The following is a 23,514-nucleotide window of genomic DNA, read 5'->3' as shown; positions in this document are numbered from 1 at the left end:
TGGCCTCCAGTACTACTGTGAGGAATCTTGGAGTTATTTTTGACCAGGACATGTCCTTTAACTCACACATAAAGCAAGTCTGTAGGACTTCCTTTTTTCACCTGCGTAATATTGTAAAAATCAGGAACATTCTGTCTCAGAGTGATGCAGAAAAACTAGTTCATGCTTTTGTTACTTCCAGGCTTGACTTTTGCAATTCCTTATTATCGGGTTGTCCAAATAGCTCTCTCAAACATCTACAGTTGATCCAAAACGCTGCTGCCAGAGTACTGACAGGAGTTAGCAAAAGAGATCATATTTCCCCTATACTTGCTTCTCTTCACTGGCTTCCTGTTAAATCCAGAATAGAATTTAAAATCCTTCTTCTGACATATAAAGCTCTTAATAACCAATCTCCATCATATCTTAAAGATCTGATAGTACCTTATTATCCTAGTAGAACTCTTCGCTCTCAAGCTGCAGGCTTACTTGTTGTTCCTAGAATTTCTAAAAGTAGAATGGGAGGCAGAGCCTTCAGTTATCAGCTCCTCTCCTGTGGAACCTGCTCCCAGTTTGGGTTCGGGAGGCAGACACCCTCTCTTTTTTTAAGACCAGGCTTAAAACGTTCCTTTTTGACAAATCTTATAGTTGGGGCTGACTGGGTGACCCACAGGGGTTCGGCTTGTGTCTTCATTGCACAGCTGACTCCCTCTTGGACGTCCCTTCGTTCTGCCTCTAGTCATGCTGCTATAGGCCTATAGGCTGCTGGGGGACTTTTCTTGACGCACTGAGCCCTTCTCTATCTACCTTTACATTTAATATGTATACCATTATTGCAGTACATTCACTCTGTTTGCCCCTGTGCTATTTCTCCGAGTGTCCCTGGTCCCAGAGCTGGATGCTTCAGATCTGTGGTTGATGTTCCACCAGCTGGTCCAGTCTCCATCATGTCCACTGTGGGATGCTGCCGCTGACCTTCCTCCAGCCCTCTGCTTCCAACTCCCTTTTTCCACCAGTCAACTCTGCATCGCCTTCACTATACTGTTATGCTAACTTACATACTGTTTGAATTTTACTGCTAGCTATATATGGAGTATGTTTAATGTCAGAGCCGTACATCATCAGAGTAAACTATGAGTCAGTTTTCAATGTTAGCTTATACTTTGTCTGTGTCACATATCCTGTCATGCATGTATCCAAATGTGTGTTGTGTTTTCTTGCTTTCCCACCCCTCCCTCTTCTCCCATCCCTCCCCCTTGCCCTCTTCTGTCCTTCTCAACCCCCCCGGCCAGCAGGCAGATGGGTCCCCCCTATATAGAGCCGGGTTCTGCTCGAGGTTTCTTCCCTGTTAAAAGGGTGTTTTCCTGCCACTGTCACCTTTGGGCTTGCTCTGGGGGTCAGGCATATGGGTTCTGTAAAGCGTCTTGAGACGAGTTGACTGTAATTGATGCTATATAAATAAAATTGAATTGAATTGAATTGAATTATAGTGTGTTATAGTGTGTAATAGTGCGTTGTAGTGTGTTATAGTGTGTAATAGTGTGTAATACTGTGTAATAGTGTGTTATTGTGTGTAATAGTATGTAATAGTGTGTTGTAGTGTGTAATAGTGTGTTATTGTGTGTAATAGTGTGTTATAGTGTGTTATTGTGTGTAATAGTGTGTAATAGTATGTAATAGTGTGTTATAGTGTGTTATTGTGTGTAATAGTGTGTTGTAGTGTGTTATTGTGTTTTATAGTGTGTAATAGTGTGTTATAGTGTGCAATAGTGTGTTATAGTGTGTTATTGTGTGTAATAGTGTGTTATAGTGTGTAATAGTGTGTAATAGTGTGTTATAGTGTGTAATAGTGTGTAATAGTATGTAATAGTGTGTAATAGTGTGTCATAGTGTGTTATAGTGTGTTATAGTGTGTAATAGTATGTAATAGTGTGTAATAGTGTGTCATAGTGTGTTATAGTGTGTTATAGTGTGTTGTAGTGTGTCATAGTGTGTTATAGTGTGTTATAGTGTGCCATAGTGTGTAATAGTGTGCCATAGTGTGTAATAGTGTGTTATAGTGTGCCATAGTGTGTAATAGTGTGTTATAGTGTGTAATAGTGTGTAATAGTGTGTTATAGTGTGTAATAGTGTGTAATAGTATGTAATAGTGTGTAATAGTGTGTCATAGTGTGTTATAGTGTGTTATAGTGTGTAATAGTATGTAATAGTGTGTAATAGTGTGTCATAGTGTGTTATAGTGTGTTATAGTGTGCCATAGTGTGTAATAGTATGTAATAGTGTGTAATAGTGTGTTGTAGTGTGTTATTGTGTGTTATAGTGTGTAATAGTGTGTTATAGTGTGTAATAGTGTGTTATAGTGTGTTATAGTGTGTAATAGTGTGTAATACTGTGTAATAGTGTGTTATTGTGTGTAATAGTGTGTTATAGTGTGTTATTGTGTGTAATAGTGTGTAATAGTATGTAATAGTGTGTTATAGTGTGTTATTGTGTGTAATAGTGTGTTGTAGTGTGTTATTGTGTGTAATAGTGTGTTGTAGTGTGTTATTGTGTGTTATAGTGTGTAATAGTGTGTTATAGTGTGCAATAGTGTGTTATAGTGTGTAATAGTGTGTAATAGTGTGTTATAGTGTGTTATTGTGTGTAATAGTGTGTTGTAGTGTGTTATTGTGTGTAATAGTGTGTTATAGTGTGTAATAGTGTGTAATAGTGTGTTATAGTGTGTAATAGTGTGTAATAGTATGTAATAGTGTGTAATAGTGTGTCATAGTGTGTTATAGTGTGTTATAGTGTGTAATAGTATGTAATAGTGTGTAATAGTGTGTCATAGTGTGTTATAGTGTGTTATAGTGTGCCATAGTGTGTAATAGTGTGTCATAGTGTGTAATAGTGTGTTATAGTGTGCCATAGTGTGTAATAGTGTGTTATAGTGTGTAATAGTGTGTAATAGTGTGTTATAGTGTGTAATAGTGTGTAATAGTATGTAATAGTGTGTAATAGTGTGTCATAGTGTGTTATAGTGTGTTATAGTGTGTAATAGTATGTAATAGTGTGTAATAGTGTGTCATAGTGTGTTATAGTGTGTTATAGTGTGCCATAGTGTGTAATAGTATGTAATAGTGTGTAATAGTGTGTTGTAGTGTGTTATTGTGTGTTATAGTGTGTAATAGTGTGTTATAGTGTGTAATAGTGTGTAATAGTGTGTTATAGTGTGTAATAGTGTGTAATAGTATGTAATAGTGTGTAATAGTGTGTCATAGTGTGTTATAGTGTGTTGTAGTGTGTTGTAGTGTGCCATAGTGTGTAATAGTGTGTTATAGTGTGCCATAGTGTGTAATAGTTTGTTATAGTGTGTAATAGTGTGCCATAGTGTGTAATAGTGTGTTATAGTGTGCCATAGTGTGTAATAGTGTGTTATAGTGTGTTATAGTGTGCCATAGTGTGTTATAGTGTGTTATAGTGTCTTACAGTGTGCCATAGTGTGTAATAGTGTGCTATTGTTAGTTAGTAGTTGTTATTACTAGCTTAATAGTTTAATAAATTTAGATAAAAATCTTTTTTTCCTCCACAGTGTTGCTTCATTTTAGTTGCTAACTTGTACAGGTTCCAGCTATGGAACTTTAATTAACGACATTCAGTTTAGAACCTTGCTGAAGCTCTTCTTCACAACAACGGAAGTTTTTTCATGTTCTACAGTATTCCATTAACCAGAGGAAGTCATAATTCTGCAGAACATACAAACCCCTTCCATCAGAAAGTTCTTCTCTTCACAGAACTAGGGTGGATCCACATCAAGGGCTCTGAGATCTGCTTGAGAACTATGTATGCTTCATGAAGGAGTCCTAGAACCATGAAGAACCTCCTCATGGACTTCTAGAACCTACTCACAGGGACATAAAGCATCTTGAACCTTTCCATTTAAGAACACAAAGAACTTCTTTAGGATCTTCTCAGACCTCTTTACAAACATGTACCTCTAAACCTACAGAACCTCACTGAAGACCTTTCAGAGCTGGAACCAGACCAGAGATCCAACCTGACAGACCACCAGAACCTTCTCATATTCAACTTACAACTTTCTCATGGATGTCAAACACTCCCTGAAGAACTGACAGCAAACAGAGACAGGCTGGAGATCACAAGAACTAGAAAAACACACTCACATAAAAACACACATATATAACATATAGACACACATATAACATATGAACACATGTATATAATATATATGTCACAGTAGAGATGGCAATTCAGTAGAACTGGCAATTCTCCTAGTAGAGATGCCAATCACAATCTCTACTAGGAGAATTGCCAATTCTACTGAATTGCCATCTCTACTGTGACATATATATAAACACACACACATAATATATACAGTGCCTATCATCAGTCTTCACCCCCTTTGATGTTTTACCCTTTTATTGCTTTCATAAATCAATCATGGTCAATAAAATTTAGCTTTTTTAACAAAAAAATATTGGAAAAATCTCTTTAATGTCAAAGTGAAAACAGATTTCTATAAAGTAATGTTAATGAAAGAAAATAATATAAATGAAAATAATTGTTTGCATAATTATTCCCCCCCTTCAAGTCAGTATTTAGTAGATCACCTTTGGCTGCAATCACAGCAGTGAGTCTGTGTGGATAGGTCTCAGTCAGTCTGCACATCTGACCACTGCAATTTTGCTCCATTCTTCTTTGCAAAACTGCTCAAGCTCTGTCAGGTTGTGTGGGTATCGGGCATGAACAGCCCTTTTCAAGTCCAACCACAAATTCTCTATAGGATTGAGGTCTGGGCTTTGACTCGGCCACTCCAGAACATTTACCTGGTTCTTTTTTAACCATTCCTGTGTAGCTTTTGCAGTATGTTTTGGATCATTGTCTTGCTGGAAAATAAATCTTCTCCCAAGACGTAGTTCTCTTGCAGACTGAAAAAGATTGTCCCCCAGGATTTCAGTGTATTTTGCAGCATTCATTCTGCCCTCTATCTTTACAAGCCTTCCAGGTCCAGTTGCTGAGAAACATCCCCACAGCATGATGCTGCCACCACCATGCTTCACAGTGGGGATGGTGTGTTTTTGGGGATGTCCAGTGTTTGGTTTCCTCCAAACATGACGTCTTGTCTGATGGCCAAAAAGCTCAATTTTGGTCTCATCAGACCAAAGAATCTTCTTCCACTTGACCATGGAGTCTTCCACGTGCTTTTTGGCAAACTCTAGTCCAGATCTAATATGACTTTTCTTCAACAGTGGCTTTCTCATTGCCACTCTCCCATAAAGCTTTGACCGGTGAAGAACCCGGGCAGCAGTTGCTACATGCACAGTCTCTCCCATCTCAGCAGCTGAAGCTTGTAACTCCTTCAGAGTAGTTGTAGGGGTCTTGGTGGCTTCTCTCACTAGTCTCCTACTTGTAGGTCACTCAGTTTACGAGGGCGGCCTGATCTAGGCAGATTCACACAAGTGCCATATTCCTTCCATTTCTTGATAATTGATTTCACTGAACTCTGGGGGATGTTCAGTGCCTTGGAAATGTTTTTGTAACCATCCCCTGAATTGTACTTCTCAATAACCCTTTCCCTGAGTTGCTTAGAGTGTTCTTCTGTCTTCATGGTGTAATGGTAGCCAGGAATACTGATCAACCACTCTCTGGACCCTTCAGACAGCTGTTTTACAACTCAATCACTTGAAACACACCCACACCACTCAGGTGATCTTCATTTCACTAATTGTGAGACTATTGGCAACAATCTGATGGACCTCTATTGAATTAGAGCATTAAATTAAAAAGGGGGTGAATAATTATGCAAACAATTATTTTCATTTATATAATTTTCTTTCATTAACATTATTTTATAGAAATCTGTTTTCACTTTGACATTAAAGAGTTTTTTCCAATAATTTTTTTTTGTTAAAAAAGCCATATTTTATTGACCATGATTGATTTATGAAAGCAATAAAAGGGTGAAACATCAAAGGGGGTGAATACTTATGATAGGCACTGTAAATACACACATATGTATATATTACATAAAAATGCACATATATATAATACAAACGCACACATACATATATAAAATACACACATATAATATATAAACACACATATATGATCTCAGACTGTGTTCTGCTGCCTCCTGCTGGTCAGATAGAGAAGTGCGTCTGGATTCTGGTTCTTTTAATCTTTAGAAACGTCTCCGTTACTGAGATTCAGTTTCATAGAAGTTAAAATATTTCCGCTCAACACAACTTTTAAGACCAGAAAAACAAACTGAAGCACATCCAGTCCTAAAGGCCTTCTCTAGGACCCTTAGAACCTCCCTCATGACCAATCAGATGCTCTCAAGGACCCTTACAACCTCCACAAACCTCCTCAGACCTTTATCAGGACCCTTTAAACTTCCTCAGACCTTTATAAGGACCCTTTAGACCTACTCAGACCTTCCCAGTGTCTGTTAAAGGCGTTCCCTAGGAAACAGGTTCATACTGGGAGGTGCAGTTCCCTGAGCAGTGTGTGTGTTTGTACGTACGGTGAGCGCGGCGGGATGTGTGTATCCGTCCAGGTGTGCGTGGCTCAGCTCGGTGCTGCGTCCGTGGGTCATGTGACCGGGGCTGGGGTCGACAGGCGGAGTCTCATCGTCTTGGTAACGATACTTCTGCAGAGACACAGATTGACACGCTGTTAGCATTAGCTGGTAGCATTAGCTGTTAACCAAAGTTGTTAAATCAATCCACTGGACTTAAGAAAGTTCCTTGAAGACGTTTCACCTCTCATCCAAGAGGCTTCTTCAGTTCTGGTGGTGGTTGGTGTTGCCTCAGCTTTTAAACCTCTGTGAGGTGTGTCCAGGGCTATTATTCCAATGACCGATACCAAAACTCATCTGACTACTCAACGATGGTCGTTGTGAGTATCGGTGGGGGTCGTTGAAATGCACAGATGTCACTGAGCCCTCGTGTGCTAATAGTGGTCATGAGCATGAGTCTGCTGAGTCGTTCTTTTGGGGAGTTTTGAAAGGACCTGATTGTAAAATGGTGAAAGATGATGTTTTATTTGGCTTAAAAAAGACAGGGATCTGCTGTTTGTTGAAAATCCTCCTCAGTTTTTCAGACACACCAGACACATATGGGATCAAAGTGTTTAGCAAGATGTCTGTGTAGGTTCTCATTCATCCAGGTCATGGTTATCCAAAGTAGTTTAAATCAATCCACTGAACTTTAAGAAAGTTCCTTGAAGACGTTTCACCTCTCATCCAAGAGGCTTCTTCAGTTCTGGTGGTGGTTGGGGTTGCCTCAGCTATTAAACCTTTGTGAGGTTTCACACTCTAAAAAAATAATGATGACTTGGATGAATGAGAACCTACACAGACATCTTGCTAAACACTGTGGGAGGAACACCCTCAGCGTAGTGCAGGAGTATGAAAGGACAGCGAGGAAAATTGCAGACTATAGAAACCAGTTACGATTTAACTTGAGATGCCGCCAAAACAACCTCATAACATCCAGCCTGCGACTAAGATCCACAGTGAGGGGAAGAAAACTAACTAACTAAAAACTGACCCTAACCCTAACAGTAGTGTGTGTTACTGTGTGTGTGTTCTATAACAGTAGTGTGTGTTACTGTGGGTCACCAGACCTAACCAGGATAATCCCCAAACCTAACCGGGATAAACATCAGACCTAATCAGGATAAACACCAGACCTAACCGGGATAAACACCAGACCTAACCAGGATAAACACCAGACCTAACCGGGATAAACACCAGACCTAACCGGGATAAACAATAGACCTAACCGGGATAAACACCAGACCTAACCGGGATAAACAATAGACCTAACCAGGATAAACACCAGACCTAACCGGGATAAACACCAGACCTAACCAGGATAAACATCAGACCTAATCAGGATAAACACCAGACCTAACCAGGATAAACATCAGACCTAATCAGGATAAACACCAGACCTAACCAGGATAAACACCAGACCTAACCGGGATAAACACCAGACCTAACCAGGATAAACATCAGACCTAATCAGGATAAACACCAGACCTAACCAGGATAAACATCAGACCTAATCAGGATAAACACCAGACCTAACCGGGATAAACACCAGACCTAACCAGGATAAACACCAGACCTAACCGGGATAAACACCAGACCTAACCGGGATAAACACCAGACCTAACCGGGATAAACACCAGACCTAACCAGGATAAACACCAGACCTAACCGGGATAAACACCAGACCTAACCAGGATAAACACCAGACCTAACCAGGATAAACACCAGACCTAACCGGGATAAACACCAGACCTAACCGGGATAAACACCAGACCTAACCGGGATAAACACCAGACCTAACCAGGATAAACACCAGACCTAACCGGGATAAACACCAGACCTAACCGGGATAAACACCAGACCTAACCGGGATAAACACCAGACCTAACCAGGATAAACACCAGACCTAACCGGGATAAACACCAGACCTAACCGGGATAAACACCAGACCTAACCGGGATAAACACCAGACCTAACCGGGATAAACACCAGACCTAACCGGGATAAACACCAGACCTAACCGGGATAAACACCAGACCTAACCGGGATAAACACCAGACCTAACCAGGATAAACACCAGACCTAACCGGGATAAACACCAGACCTAACCGGGATAAACACCAGACCTAACCGGGATAAACACCAGACCTAACCAGGATAAACATCAGACCTAACCAGGATAAACATCAGACCTAACCGGGATAAACACCAGACCTAACCGGGATAAACACCAGACCTAACCAGGATAAACACCAGACCTAACCGGGATAAACACCAGACCTAACCGGGATAAACACCAGACCTAACCGGGATAAACACCAGACCTAACCGGGATAAACATCAGACCTAACCAGGATAAACACCAGACCTAATCAGGATAAACACCAGACCTAACCAGGATAAACACCAGACCTAACCGGGATAAACACCAGACCTAACCGGGATAATCACCAAACCTAATCAGGATAAACACCAGACCTAACCAGGATAAACACCAGACCTAACCAGGATAAACACCAGACCTAACCGGGATAAACACCAAACCTAATCAGGATAAACACCAGACCTAACCAGGATAAACATCAGACCTAACCAGGATAAACACCAGACCTAACCGGGATAAACACCAAACCTAACCAGGATAAACACCAGACCTAATCGGGATAAACACCAGACCTAACCGGGATAAACACCAGACCTAACCGGGATAAACACCAGACCTAACCGGGATAAACACCAGACCTAACCGGGATAAACACCAGACCTAACCAGGATAAACACCAGACCTAACCGGGATAAACACCAGACCTAACCGGGATAAACACCAGACCTAACCGGGATAATCACCAAACCTAACCAGGATAAACATCAGACCTAATCAGGATAAACACCAGACCTAACCTGGATAAACACCAGACCTAACCGGGATAAACACCAGACCTAATCAGGATAAACACCAGACCTAATCAGGATAAACACCAGACCTAACCAGGATAAACACCAGATCTAACCAGGACAAACACCAGACTGAACCAGGATAAACACCAGACTGAACCAGGATAAACACCAGACCAGATCAATCAGCTGCAGGACCAGCAGACTAAACAGACCAAACATTAAAACCGATTTAAGGGATGTCTGCATCAGCAGCTGAATACATGTACGTCTCCATGGCAACAGGATGCATCCAGTGTGTGATGCTGTAATGACTCAGCATCAGTTACCATGGAGATGGAGCTCCTCAGTCTCAGTTACCATGGAGATCTATCAGTGATAAAGACAGACACCTTTGTGATACTGAAAATTCTGACTTCAGGTTGAACATACCTCACTAACCCACTAATCGTGCTTGGTAGTTCAGCCCTCTGGACTAAACCAGGATAAACATCAGAGTCCTGAAGTCAAATGTTTCTGTGCCAGGACGGTGTCTCTGTTTTAATCTGCTCCATGCTAGTTCTGTGACACTGTTGAGGTTCTTCATGTTCTTCCGCCAATGGAGGCTGAAATGGAACATAGCGGAGCCAATAAACATTGAACAGAAATGACAGAAGACTGGGTCTGTACATGGAAAACAATAATCCATCAGCCAGAAAACATTCTAAACAACAACAATCCATCAGTCAGAAAAAGTTAAAAACAACAACAATCCATCAGCCAGAAAACGTTAAAAACAACAATCCATCAGCCAGAAAACATTCTAAAAACAACAATCCCATCCATCCGTCCATCCATCCTCTATGCACCGCTTTATCCTCACTAGGGTCATGGGGGGTGCTGGAGTCTATCCCAGCGGACTCAGGTGAAGGCAGGGGACACCCTGGACAGGTCACCAGTCTGTCACAGGGCTACATATACAGACACACAATCACACTCACATTCACACCTACGGACAATTTAGAGTAACCAATTAACCTCAGCATGTTTTTGGACTGTGGGAGGAAGCCGGAGTACCCGGAGAAAACCCAAGAATGCACAGGGAGAACATGCAAACTCCATGCAGAAAGATCCCAGGCCGGGATTTGAACCGGGGATCTTGTTGCTGCAAGGCGACAGAGCTAACCACCACCCCACTGTGCAGCCACAACAACAGTCCCTCAGCCAGAAAACGTTATAAACAACAACAATCCATCAGTCACAAAACATTATAAACAACAATCCATCAGCCAGAAAACGTTATAAACAACAACAATCTATCAGCCAGAAAACGCTAAAAACTGATGAGCAGAGTAGAGAGGAAAAGTCTGGAGAGGAAACATGGAGATAGAAAAACATCTCCAGGATGAGGAGATCATAGGCCTATTTCTAAATTATGCATTCTGGCCAAAGTATTTAAAAAATTGGTTTGTGATCAACTGAAGAAATTGTTAGAATCCAACAACATTTTAGACCCCCTTCAGCTGAGTTATAGGAAGCAGCACAGCATTGCAACTGCTGCTCTTAAAGTTTTGAGATGTGTCTGAGGCACTGGACTCTAAAAGGTTTTGTGTTGCTGTGTTCCTTGACCTATCTAAGGCATCTGATACTGTGGATCACAGTCTTCTACTAGAAATTCTCCTCAAGATTGGCATCTCCAAACAAGCCGCATCTTGGTTTGATGATTATTCGGCAAGAAGGACACAGTGTGTTCAAATGGCTGGAGTTAGTTCTACCTTTCTTGAGGTCACAAAAAGGTGTACCTCAAGGCTCAGTCTTAGGACCCATTCTGTTTACAGTCTACTTTAATGATGTGTGCAAACTTGCCAAATGTCTCATATCACTTTTATGTGGATGATTCTGTAATTTACTGCTGTTCACATTCGATTGCACAGGCATTTGAATTCTTGGAGTCTGCCTTTGATGTCATGCAGATTCATCTGGAGAAATTGAAAACGGTTTTAAGTGCAGAAAAATCCAAACTGATGCTTTTTTTTCAATTTCTTCTGTTCAGCTCTGAGGATATCCCCTCAATTAGAACTGCCCATGGTAAAATTTTAGAGTTAGTCACCAGCTACAAGTACCTGGGATTAACTATTGATGAGGACCTTTCCCTTAAAGTCCATATCAAAAACTTGATCTCTAAATTAAAGGTGAAGCTTGGTTACTACTATATAAACAACTCTTGTTTTTTCTTCAGAGCTCGGAAGCTTCTGATGTCAGTTACCTTTCTGCCGATACTTGATTATGGTGATGTTATGTATATGTGTGCTTCAACCAGCCGCTGACAGTCCTTGACTCCGGTCTACCACTGTGCTCTGAGGTTTGTCACTGGCTGTAGCCACCTCACCCATCACTGTGAATTGTACGCTAAAGCTGGCATGCCTTCCTTGAACGTAAGACAATATACACACTGGATGACTCTGGTTTACAAAGCACTTCTTGGCGGGGGTCCCACTTATTTATGCACTCTTCTTCAGAGAACTAGAAGCTGTTATGCCCTGAGATCTTATGACATTTTACATCTCTCTGTTCATCGTGTTCGAACTGAAATGGGTAAAAAAGCTTGCAGTTACTCAGCCCCCTCTGCTTGGAATGCCCTCCAATCCGAACTGAAATTTTCAAAATTTGTATCATTGGAGGCTTTCCACTGTATTTTAAGGTATCGACAACGTAAATCCTTTGAACAGTGCCTGTGTCCTTAAATTGTTATTGTAAATATGACTTCTGTATTTTATGTATCTAATTACCTGTATTTAGTATTTTAATGCTTGTTACTATTGTTATATCTCTGTTTTGTTTACTTTGACATTTGCTGCTGCCTCTCTTGGCGAGGTCACCCTTGTGAAAGAGGTCTCGATCCCAATGGGTCCTTTACCTGGTTAAATAAAGGTTAAATAACATGAAATAAGATAGGAGCTTCAGGAGAAACCAACGGAAGGTTCTGGAAGACGTTTCTAGAAACCAACTGGAGGTTCTGGAAGACGTCTCTAGAAACCAACTGGAGGTTCTGGAAGACGTCTCTAGAGACCAACTGGAGGTTCTGGAAGACGTCTCTAGAAACCAAATGGAGGTTCTGGAAGACATCTCTAGAAGCCAACTGGAGGTTCTGGAAGACGTCTCTAGAAACCAACTGGAGGTTCTTGAAGATGGTACTAGAAACCAACGGAAGGTTCTCGAAGACATTTCTCGAAACCAACGGAAGGTTCTGGAAGACGTCTCTATAAACCAATTGGAGGTTCTGGAAGATGTTACTAGAAACCAATTGGAGGTTCTCGAAGACATTTCTAGAAACCAACTGGAGGTTGTGGAAGACGTGTCTAGAAACCAACTGGAGGTTCTGGAAGATGTTACTAGAAACCAACTGGAGGTTCTGGAAGACGTCTCTAGAAACAAACTGGAGGTTCTGGAGGACGTCTCTAGAAATCAACTGGAGGTTCTGGAAGATGTTACTAGGAACCAACTGGAAGTTCTGGAAGACGTCTCCAGAAACCAATTGGAGGTTTTCAAAGACGTTTCTAGAAACCAACTGGAGGTTCTGGAAGACGTCTCTAGAAATGTCTTCCAGAACCTCCAGCTGGTTTCTCCTGAAGCTCCTACCATCACCAGGACCTGATGACTGAGAACCTCTACAGAAGTCTGAGGAGACAACATTGGTTCAGAGTTTAACATCTGAGGAGACATGGAGATTCCTGGTTTTAATGAAGAGCAATGCTAACATATGTGCTAATGCAGTGACACACTAAACACATGACAGCACAGTCTAGGGCAGTATGACAACACACGTGTACATGATCTCCACAGATGATGATTGGTTGCATGAATTAATCAGCTGTTTGGTGTCAGAAATGTCAGAATATTAAAACCGTGGATCGGAGTTTCCTCGAATGTCTCGTTTGGTCCACAGATGTTCAGTTTGCTGTGACAGACAACAGGAAGAGGAGATGTTGAGGTGGAAGCTGCAGTCAGAGTTTAATGAAGAGCAGCTGAAGACGACATCATGGTGACGGTGCATTTTAACATGCGACCTGTTGCACCAACATGTCAACACGCTGCTGCACACCGGAACATCCAGGATACGGCCCTCCAAACAGCTAGCTACAGGATGCAGCTAACATGATGCTAATGTGGCTATGCAAACATACACAAACACACACACACACAATAACACACACACGTGAAGACAGAGAGAGCAGTGAATGAAAACATGATGGAAGCAGCAACACACACATGAACACACATTATGATGCTCTATGAGGACACACATGACTGTGTGGACACGTGTGTGTGTGTGTGTGTGTGTGTGTGTGTGTGTGTGAGTCTGTGTGTGGTGGATGCATGCGGCGGTCTGCTCTTACCTTGGTGGTGACAATGCAGAGGCAGTCCATATCCACACACACACACACACACACTCACACACATTTCCACACACACACACACATTTCCACACACACACACACACTCATGCTCGGTCGCCCTGCCCCCCCCTCTCTGTTCGTCTGTCTGTCTATCCCTCGCTCGCCCGCTCTCTTCTTCTATCCTCCGTCTGTCAGCAGCGAGTGAGGGGGGAGGAGACTGAGAGTGTGTTACCGTGTGTGTTACTGTGTGTGTTACTGTGTGTGTGTGTGTGTGTGTGTGTGTGTGTGTGTGTGTGTGTGTGTGTGTGTGTGTGTGTGTGTGTGTGTGTATGGGGGGGTACACCTCCTTGAGTCATTCGATAAAACACAGAAAAAGGTCGAGTGACAGACGGAGAGAGACAGGGGTGGGGGTTGGGCTCCTGTTGCCATGGTGTTATGCAGCTGTTGCCCCGGTAAAGCTGCCTCTGCTGCAGCTGTTGCTAGGTAACAGCGATGGGTGTTGCCATGTGGACTACAGACTGTATGTGTGTGTGTGTGTGTGTGTGTGTGTGTGTGGGCACGTACCTGTCCAGGTGTGTGTGGTCGGCTTGGCGGCTGGTTCTCACACACTGTCAGCTCGTAGAATTCCTGTATGTCTGCACACACACACACACACACACACACACACACACACACACACACACACACACACACACAGACATTAGTCAGTCTGGTGGTGTGTGCATGTATGTGCAAGTCTGTTTGTCCAATCCTGTCACTTTTCTTGTGCTCCTGTTGACCCTCATTGGCTCCTGTTGGCTTTCACTGATTCTTGTTAGGCCCCTTATCCTTCCTGTTGTTGACCCCTGTTGGCTCCTGTGAACCCCTTTTGGCTCCTGTTGCCTTCCATTGACCCTTGTTGACCCCTGTTGGCTTCTGATGATTGTTGTTGGCTCCTGTTGGGTCCTGTAGACCATTGTTGACTCATATTGACCATTGTTGGCTCCTGTTGACCATTGTTGGCTCCTGTTGACCATTGTTGGCTTGTGTTGAACATTGTTGGCTCCTGTTGACTATTGTTGGCTCCTGTTGGCTTCCGTTGACTGCTGTTAGGTCCTGTTGATCCCTGTTGGCTCCTGTTGGCTTGTGACAACTGTTGTTGGGTCCTTTTGATCCCTGCTGGCTCCTGTGAACCCCTTTTGGCTCCTGTTGCCTTCCATTGACCCTTGTTGACCCCTGTTGGCTTCAGATGACTGTTGTTGGCTCCTGTTGGTTCCTGTAGGCCATTGTTGGCTCCTGTTGACCATTGTTGGCTTCTGTTGACTTCCATTGACTTCCATTGACTGTCCATGGGATGGCATGGCTCAGTGGGTAGAGTGGCCGTCTTGCAACCGAAGGGTTGCCAGTTCGAACCTCGGCCTGTTGTGCCAACAAGCCCTCCAATTCATACGACCACACAGGTCGTATGTACGTGCCCCTGAATACGACCCATGAGAGTGTATTTAGGTTAGCACCCCTACGGGTGACAGGAAGGCATTGCGGGATTTAATTTGCAAAATGGCTTTTCCCTCACTTTCGCAAGACGGGTTTAGGGTTAGGGTTAGTGTTAGGTCAAAGTTACGTGTTATGTGTTCATGGTGATGTTTCAGCTGAGACACCGGAGTGTCGATATTTACTCAACCGCTAGAAGTCGCTTAACTTCAAAATGTAACACTCGGTCGTAATAAGGGCGTGTACAGACAACCTATGTGCTCGTTTTATCAAGGAGGACAGCCTCCGTCGTGCTCATGTCGAGGTGTCCCTGAGCAAGACACCGAACCCCTAATTGCTCCTGATGGGTCGTGGGTAGTGCCTTGCATGGCAGCTTCCTCCATCGGTGAGTGAATGGGTGAATGTGACGTATCATGTAAAGCGCTTTGGATACCTTGCAGGTATAGTAAAGCGCTATATAAATCAAGACCATTTACCATTACCATTTTGTTAGGTCCTGTTGACCCCTCTTGACTCCTGCTGTCTTCCATTGATCGTTATTAGGTCCTGTTGACCCATGTTGGTTTCTGATGACTGCTGTTGACTCCTATTGACCATTGTTGGCTCCTGTTGGCTCCTGTTGGCTGTTGTTAGGTCCTGTTGACCCCTCTTGGCTCCTGTTGGCTTGTGACAACTGTTGTTGGGTCCTGTTGATTTCTGTTGGCTCCTGTGGACCCCTTTTGGCTAATGTTGGCTTCCGTTGACTGTTGGTGGCTCCTGTTGACGCTTGCTGACCCCTCTTGGCTCCTGTTAGCTCCCACTGACCCCTGTCAAACCCGATGTTGTATTGTTGTATTGTGTTGTTGTGCTGTTGGATTGTGTTGCTGTATTGTGTTACCCAGCAGAGCCTGAAATAAGTCGCTCTGGAAGATGTTGAGCAGTTTCTCAGCTCTTCCTTTGACTCCTTCAGCTCCTCCGGCCTGACAGGCCTCCATCACCTGCAGGGCGCGTTCAGTGTCTGAGACAAACAGAGTAGTGTTACTGATTTATACTGGGTTCTATCAGTTTTTACTGGACCCTACTGGTTTCTACTAGTTTTTACTGGACTGCATAAGTATCTACTGTTTTCTACTGGTTTCTACTAGTTTTTAGTAGAGTCTACTGATTTCTATTAGTTTTGACTGGACTCTGCTGATTTCTACCAGTGTCTACTGGTTTATCTTGGTTCTGACTGGACTGAACAAGTGTCTACTGGTTTCTATCAGTTTTTACTGCATTCTGCTAATTTCTATTGGTGTCTCCTAGAATCCAGTGGTTTCTGCTGGTTTCAGATGGACTCCACTGGTCTCTGCTTGTGTCTATTGTTTTTTAAATCAGTTTTTACTGGATTCGACTGGTTTAAACTGGTTTCTGATATTTCCTCCAAAACTCCACTGGTTTCTGTTGGTTTCTGTTAGTTTGTATGTTCTTTATTGAACTCCACTGGTTTCTGTTGGTTTCTGTTAGTTTGTATTTGTTTTTTATTGAACTCCACTAGTTTCTGTTGGTTTCTGTTAGTTTATATGTTTTTTATTGAACTCCACTAGTTTCTGTTGGTTTCTGTTAGTTTGTATGTTTTTTATTGAACTCCACTGGTTTCTGTTGGTTTCTGTTAGTTTGTATTTGTTTTTTATTGAACTCCACTAGTTTCTGTTGGTTTCTGTTAGTTTGTATGTTCTTTATTGAACTCCACTAGTTTCTGTTGGTTTCTGTTAGTTTATATGTTTTTTATTGAACTCCACTGGTTTCTGTTAGTTTGTATTTGCTTTTTATTGAACTCCACTGGTTTCCACTGGCCTGTTTTTTTCAGTGACCCCATTAATCTCTACTAGTCCTATAAAATGTGAAAATGCAATACATTTTCAGTACAATCTCATTAGAATGTCCTAAATATATCTGAAAAATAATAGTATAACATGTAAGAAAAATATTTACATTATGTTGATTAAAAGTCTGAGATAAAATTGGAATACGGAAATAAATGCCAAGACAAATGAATAAACTATCTCTAAAGTTCAAATGAAAAAGAAGATGCCATAAAATTCTCCTTAAAATTGATTGATTGAAATGTTTATTTCGAATAAAACAAATAAAAAACAATTCAGAAATTAAACTGATTACAAAACATATTATTCGAAAAGGAGTAGGTTGAAGTGAAACTTATAGAAACCTACCCCCTTTACAATCTTATATTCATGAAATTAAATTGACATACTGTTTTAGCAGCGTACAACTGAATTACTTATTCTCAGCAATCTGCAATAAAGGCATAATGAACATTTACAGCAATTCATATATAACATTAATATTGAAAACGAAATACCTTTTTATATTTCATTTCTAGCATATTTACAAAGGACAAATGTTTTATAACTTCTTTTAAATAATTGAATATTTGTACTTCTTTTTATGTCATCACTTAACTTGTTCCACATTTTAACCCCGCAAACAGAAAGACACTGTCTCTTTTTAGCTTTGTCAGCATACATTTCTTTAAAATTAAATTCCCCTCTCAAATAATAACCCCCCTCTCTATCATGAAAGTTTTTGAACTTCACTCGGTAGTTCATTTTTCCTTGCCTTATACACAATTATAACAGTTTTATATTGAACCAAATCAAAAAAATTCATTTCTTGTCATTTTAAAAACAGTTCATTTGTATGTTCTTTATATCCAACATTATGAATAATTCGTAGTGCTTTTTTCTGAAGTATAAACAAAGGTTGTAAATTTGTCTGGTAAGTGTTACCCCATACTTCCAAACAATAATTTAGATATGGCATTACCAATGCAGAGTATAATATGTACATCGCTCTATATGGCAAAAAATGCCTAGCTTTACCCAGAACTCCAATACTTTTTGCCAGTTTAATCTTTACATTTTGAATTTGTGGTTTCCAACAAATTTTTTCATCGAGCAGTACTCCCAAAAATTTTATTTCTGACACTCTCTCAACTATTACTCCAAAATGTCCCAAAAGTATGTAAAAACATTCAACAAATGTCAGTAAAATATTGGAAACATTTTAGTAAACCGACAAAAAAATATCCCCAAAGGATTAAAGTATTTAAAGAGGGAAAAATATTTCTACTCTGAACCTGAAAAACACACAGTTCTCATCAAATGTTGAAAAGCATGCTAACAATAAAGATACACAATGAAACAGGAAGTTAAAGTCCTGTCAACACTCTCAGGTAGAAACACACCAGTAGAGACCATTAGAAACCAGAATAGATCATGAGCAACAAGTAGAGACCAGGAGAAACCAGTAGAGACCATCAGAAACCAGTAGAGACCAGGAGAAACCAGTAGAGACCATCAGAAACTAGTAGAAACTATTAGAGACCCTCAGAAACTAGCAGAGACCAGTAGAAACCATCAGAAACCAGGATGAACATGTTAAATCTCCGTATGACAGCGATGACAGTTGGAGGTCAGAGGTCACAGACAGATTTAAACAGTCAAACAGCAGGAAATGAAAGTGAAGAAGAAGAAGAGAGCACAGGACAAACACACAACATCAAACACACACGGGTACACAACAACAACAACAACAACAAACAAACAAAGTGTCAGGCTGACGACAGAACTTCACCTTCTCTCTTCAGCGGCATGTCGTCTCTGATCCACACAAATCCTCTTTAGAGATTTTACAAAGACCACAGTGCATGCTGGGTAATGGAGTCCTACTGCTGTCAGTCCGCACAGAAGCCCCGCCCACCTGCAGGGTTCAGGCTTCAGGATTGGACGATGTCACCTTCAGTTATTCCTGCAAAAGATCAGCTTTAAGTGGTTTAGATTTTATGACACTCACTGTTCATGAATTTATATTTTTGCAGATCTATATTATTATTGATTTTATTTCTACATAGGATTAGAATTTTTATAAATGTATATCTTTACGATATTATTTTTATTGTATAATTTTATGTTTCTATTTTCAGATCAGTTCAGATGTTTATTGATGCATGTCTTTGCTTTAATCATGTTTTATTGATTTCTGTGTTTTGTTGATTCATCTTTTTTAATGGATGCATTTGTTTAGTGGATTAATTTGTAAAAAGTGATTTGCATCTGTAGCAGGAAGTAGCAGCATTTCTGGATCAGACGGACGTCTAGTTTAACGTTTGAAACATTCCTGACGTCTCCATCAGCTGCTGAACTGAAGCCATCATTCCAGCTGCAAACAGCCGTTGTTTTCTGATGAAAGCTGCTGTAAAACCAACTCTGAGCTGCTGGATTAGTTTCATTTGGCTCCAGATGATGATAATTACCTCCAGCTTCATCAGATGATAGAAGACAGACAGATGGTCTCTGTCTGTTGCTACGTTTAGCAGCAGAGTCTCTCATAGTTTTACAGCTGTAAGGATGCTAATAAAGCTGCAGATATCTGAACTGGTCCCAGTCTAAACCAGAGGCGTCTTCATGCTGGGTTCTTCTTAGAGCTGCTGCTGTTGTTCTGCTGGTTCTCTGTCATAGTTTAGAAGAACCTTTATGGACCTCAGTCATCAGTTCTTCCATCTGTGAGTGTCCAGATGTCTGCTGTGACACTAGATGTTCCTCATAGCTGCTCTTTTCATGAGGACTTTGTTCAGTGATGCTGACACTTTCAGAATGTCCTCGGTCCAGTTCCAGGATTAGACCTACTTTAGGTTGATCTTTGTTGGAACAATGATCTCTCTCTGTTTCTGAAGTTGTCCAGAACACTTCTACAGGTAGATCCTTCCTCATATTGCTGCAGGACTTCCACTGTCCACTCTGCTGCTCAGCTTTGTTCTGCAGCTTTTACTCACTATTAATGGATCCAGTCAATTCATTTCTGCCTCCAGAGTTGTCCTGGTGTCTTCAAACCATCCTGATGGAGATCCAGAGACCACAGAAGAGCCACAGATGGTTCCATCAACATCTGACCTGATGGTCCAAATGCAGCTCTTGGTAAACAGGTTATCATTAGTGCTGGAAGAAGTAGGATTTGGATAGAATAAACCTTTAAACTAGAGGTACTTGGACAGGAAATAGTACTTTGTGTGGAATACTGCTTGAATAAACCTTTAAACTAGAGGTACTTGGACAGGAAGTAGTACTTTGTGTGGAACACTGCTTGAATAAACCTTTAAACTAGAGGTACTTGGACAGGAAATAGTACTTTGTGTGGAATACTGCTTGAATAAAGCTTTTAAAGTACATTCTGAGCGAAATCCTCATTTCGAACTGAAACGTGTTCAATGTAGTGATCCTCCACTGCAGCAGGTGGCGCTGTCCAGAACAAAGTTTCTAAACGTGAAGTCATGTTGTCCAATCCAACTGTTGTGTAGACGCGCAGTAAAGAGTTGAGGGTGAACAGCGTCCTCTGGTGGACCAGAGGGACAACAGCTGTGAGTTAATCTCAGACATGAAGGACAAACAGCTCGAGATGAAACTGAACTTCCTGTGAAACTGGATTAACTCTGAGAAGAGTTTAAAGCCTCCATGTGTTCAGTTTAACAGCTGAAATCTGAGTTAAGGAGATGTGAAAATGTGTCAAAACACATGGATTCTAGATCAAAACAGCCTAAATAATCTAGATTTTAAGACCATGTGTGTCAGAAGAGTGAAAACAGTCGGGTTAGAAGAGAAAGTGATGTTAACCCTCCTGTTGTCCTCATTTACAGGAACCAAAAATATTGTTTCCTTGTCTGAAAAAATCCAAAAATTCAGCAAAAAAATCTCCAAATTTCAGAAAATTCACAAAACCTTCAGGAAGAAAATTCCAATAATTTCTTAAAAGTTGCCCTTAAAAGTTTTATCTTTGAAAAAAATCCACCAAATTTGGCAAAAAATACATTTGTAAATATTTTCTAAAAATTAGTAAAAATCCTTCAAAAAATCTTTAAAATATCTAAAGTGATTCCATATATATCAGTAGAACTTCTAATATTTTCTTTAAGAACATTCACAAGAAATCAACCAAAATGCAGCGAAATTCATTGGATTTTTCAATGTTTTCTAAACATTACATTAATGTGAACCAGCGTCTCCACTGACGGCTTTCTTAACTAAATGTACCACATTACAGTAACACAACACATTTCAGAAAATAAAATAAACATTTACTTACCGAACTTTCAGTGTCTGCTGGTAGAATCAGCTGAAGGAAGAAAACTAGTTAAAACAAGAAGTTTTGCCAAACTTGGACCACCTGGCGAGGTCACGGCAACTACATTTACAAAGATGACCCCTGTGACCTTGAAAATTAGGTCACGGTCACCAAATTCGAACTTGACCTGTGTCTTATTATGGTACACCTGTGTGCCAAATATGGTGAGGCTACATCAATATTTTGTGGAGTTATCGCACAGAAACCAAAGTGTTACAGACAAACAAGCAACCAATCAACCAAGACCATGCAGCTCAAAACAATACCTCGCGGAAAACGATGTTTTGCCAGGCGGTAATAAGCCAACGGGCAGGAAAACTGTGGAAAAGATTCTGCTTCTTCACCAATAAATAAACCACCAGTTACCATATAAGAATGAATCCAATCCAGGAGAGCAGAGTCTGGGCTGCATCCTCCAGACTGTCAGTCATTCCAGACGAACTGTCAATCAAGTAACCACGCCCCCTTGCGTCGCAAAACTTAATAGATAAAAGATCAAAATTGATTTATTTTAAGATCAGCCACTTGAACTCTCATTTTGACCATGAACAGTAACGAAAAAAAACCATTTATATACAGTCTATGCATCGTACTCTGTTTGGCTCCACCCTTGCCGATGACCACATCCGGTCTCAGAAAATGAAAAACGGGTCTTTTTTCGTTTCTGTCTCTTACCGATTGTAAATATAAATGAAAATCAAAGCATTTTTAAAATTTCGTATATCCCTTTTTATCATGAAAAGGAAAAACGCCTTGTACTTCTATTTTAATTTTTGTATTTCAAAAGTCAAATAACCACTCCTTTTTTTGTTTTTCAATACCCATTTCAGACCATAGACTGTATATAAAGATGGACATAGCATCTGACTCCAGAATTGAAGCCCACCCAGAAGTGTCAAAAACTTGCAATATCACGCTGTCTGCTACTGTTGGCTCCAAAAAGCTTTTTCTCCATAGACCCCAATTCATTTTTGGAAAAAATAAAATTTGATAGACTGATGTTCTACAGCTCAGGATTTTTTTCCCGTTAGTTTTCATGGTCAAAATGAGAGATCAGGTGGCCGATCTTAAAATAAATCAATACTGAATTTTAAATAAATTGTTAAAGTTGGCGGAGCCAGGGGGCGTGGCTATACTTGATAGACAGCAATAGAAGCCTCTGCGGTAAAATGTGGGCGGGATAAGAGAGTCCTCAGCCGATCCTGCCCCTAGTTTCTCTCCGGTCCAGTCTGTTTGATGACGCTTTTTATGTCACTGGCTCCAAAAAATCCAAAACGGTGACCAGGAAGTAGCAAAATCCGGGCTTCATTTTCTCAGCGTTGAAACCAACGGGTGACGTCACGGTTAGTTTACGCCTGTTTCAGAGTGGGGCTGCACAGTGTGTAGTGGTTAGCACTTTGGCCTTGCAGCAAGAAGATCCCCGGTTCAAATCCCAGCCTGGGATCTTTCTGCATGGAGTTTGCATGTTCTCCCTGTGCATGCGTGGGTTTTCTCCGGGTACTCCGGCTTCCTCCCACAGTCCAAAAACATGCTGAGGTTAATTGGTTACTCTAAATTGTCCGTAGGTGTGAATGTGAGTGTGATTGTGTGTCTGTATATGTAGCCCTGTGACAGACTGGTGACCTGTCCAGGGTGTCCCCTGCCTTCACCCGAGTCAGCTGGGATAGACTCCAGCACCCCCCATGACCCTAGTGAGGATAAAGCGGTGTATAGAGGATGGATGTGTAACCAGGTCTGAACAAACTGCAAAAATAAACCTCACGGTCTGGGATCACCGCCATTAATGTGCGGTGTCCTGGTTCGAAGTTTAAAGACCAAGACCACTAAAAATTTCTAAGTCTTAGGCAGCAGAGAAATGATTGATCTCATGCAGAGAAATGAAACACACATACTCAATTTGCTTCTTTTCCAATATTATTAATTTTCAACAGTCTTCAAAACACAACATCTGGCCAGAAAAAAAAAAAAAAAAAAAATTTGCTGCAGCTTTCAGTCTTTTAATTCTGTTGTGCACAACGATTTATCACTTAATGTTACCTATAGCGGTTTCACTCTCCGTTAGGACAGCAGGAACAGAGC

At 41.1% G+C, this 23,514-nt stretch overlaps 1 protein-coding gene and 1 long non-coding RNA gene across 2 annotated transcripts in view; both read right to left on the bottom strand.

Annotated features, from left to right (window-relative positions):
* LOC110968805 (disks large homolog 4-like) overlaps nt 1–7,088 on the bottom strand; it is a 39,683-nt gene extending 32,595 nt beyond the window's left edge. The window contains exons 1-2 of the mRNA XM_051944000.1: nt 6,744–7,088; nt 6,506–6,631 (exon numbers count right to left, since the gene is read on the bottom strand). Of these exons, the coding sequence (XP_051799960.1) occupies nt 6,506–6,577 (72 nt within the window). The 5' untranslated portion in view covers nt 6,578–6,631; nt 6,744–7,088. The remainder of the gene's footprint in view (nt 1–6,505; nt 6,632–6,743) is intronic.
* A 7,291-nt stretch (nt 7,089–14,379) lies between these two features.
* Nucleotides 14,380–19,166, bottom strand: LOC127532402 (uncharacterized). The gene is made up of 3 exons (XR_007939853.1): nt 18,895–19,166; nt 16,157–16,276; nt 14,380–14,444 (listed from the first exon to the last, which is right to left on the bottom strand). It is a non-coding gene; the product is annotated as an uncharacterized LOC127532402 (long non-coding RNA).
* Between the last annotated feature and the right edge of the window lie 4,348 nt (nt 19,167–23,514).

This window comes from Acanthochromis polyacanthus, chromosome 23 (genome assembly GCF_021347895.1).
Source record: "Acanthochromis polyacanthus isolate Apoly-LR-REF ecotype Palm Island chromosome 23, KAUST_Apoly_ChrSc, whole genome shotgun sequence".
NCBI classification, from domain to species: Eukaryota; Metazoa; Chordata; class Actinopteri; family Pomacentridae; genus Acanthochromis; species Acanthochromis polyacanthus.
Note: the sequence above shows the minus strand (reverse complement) of the source record. Positions and strands in the feature narration are given on the sequence as shown.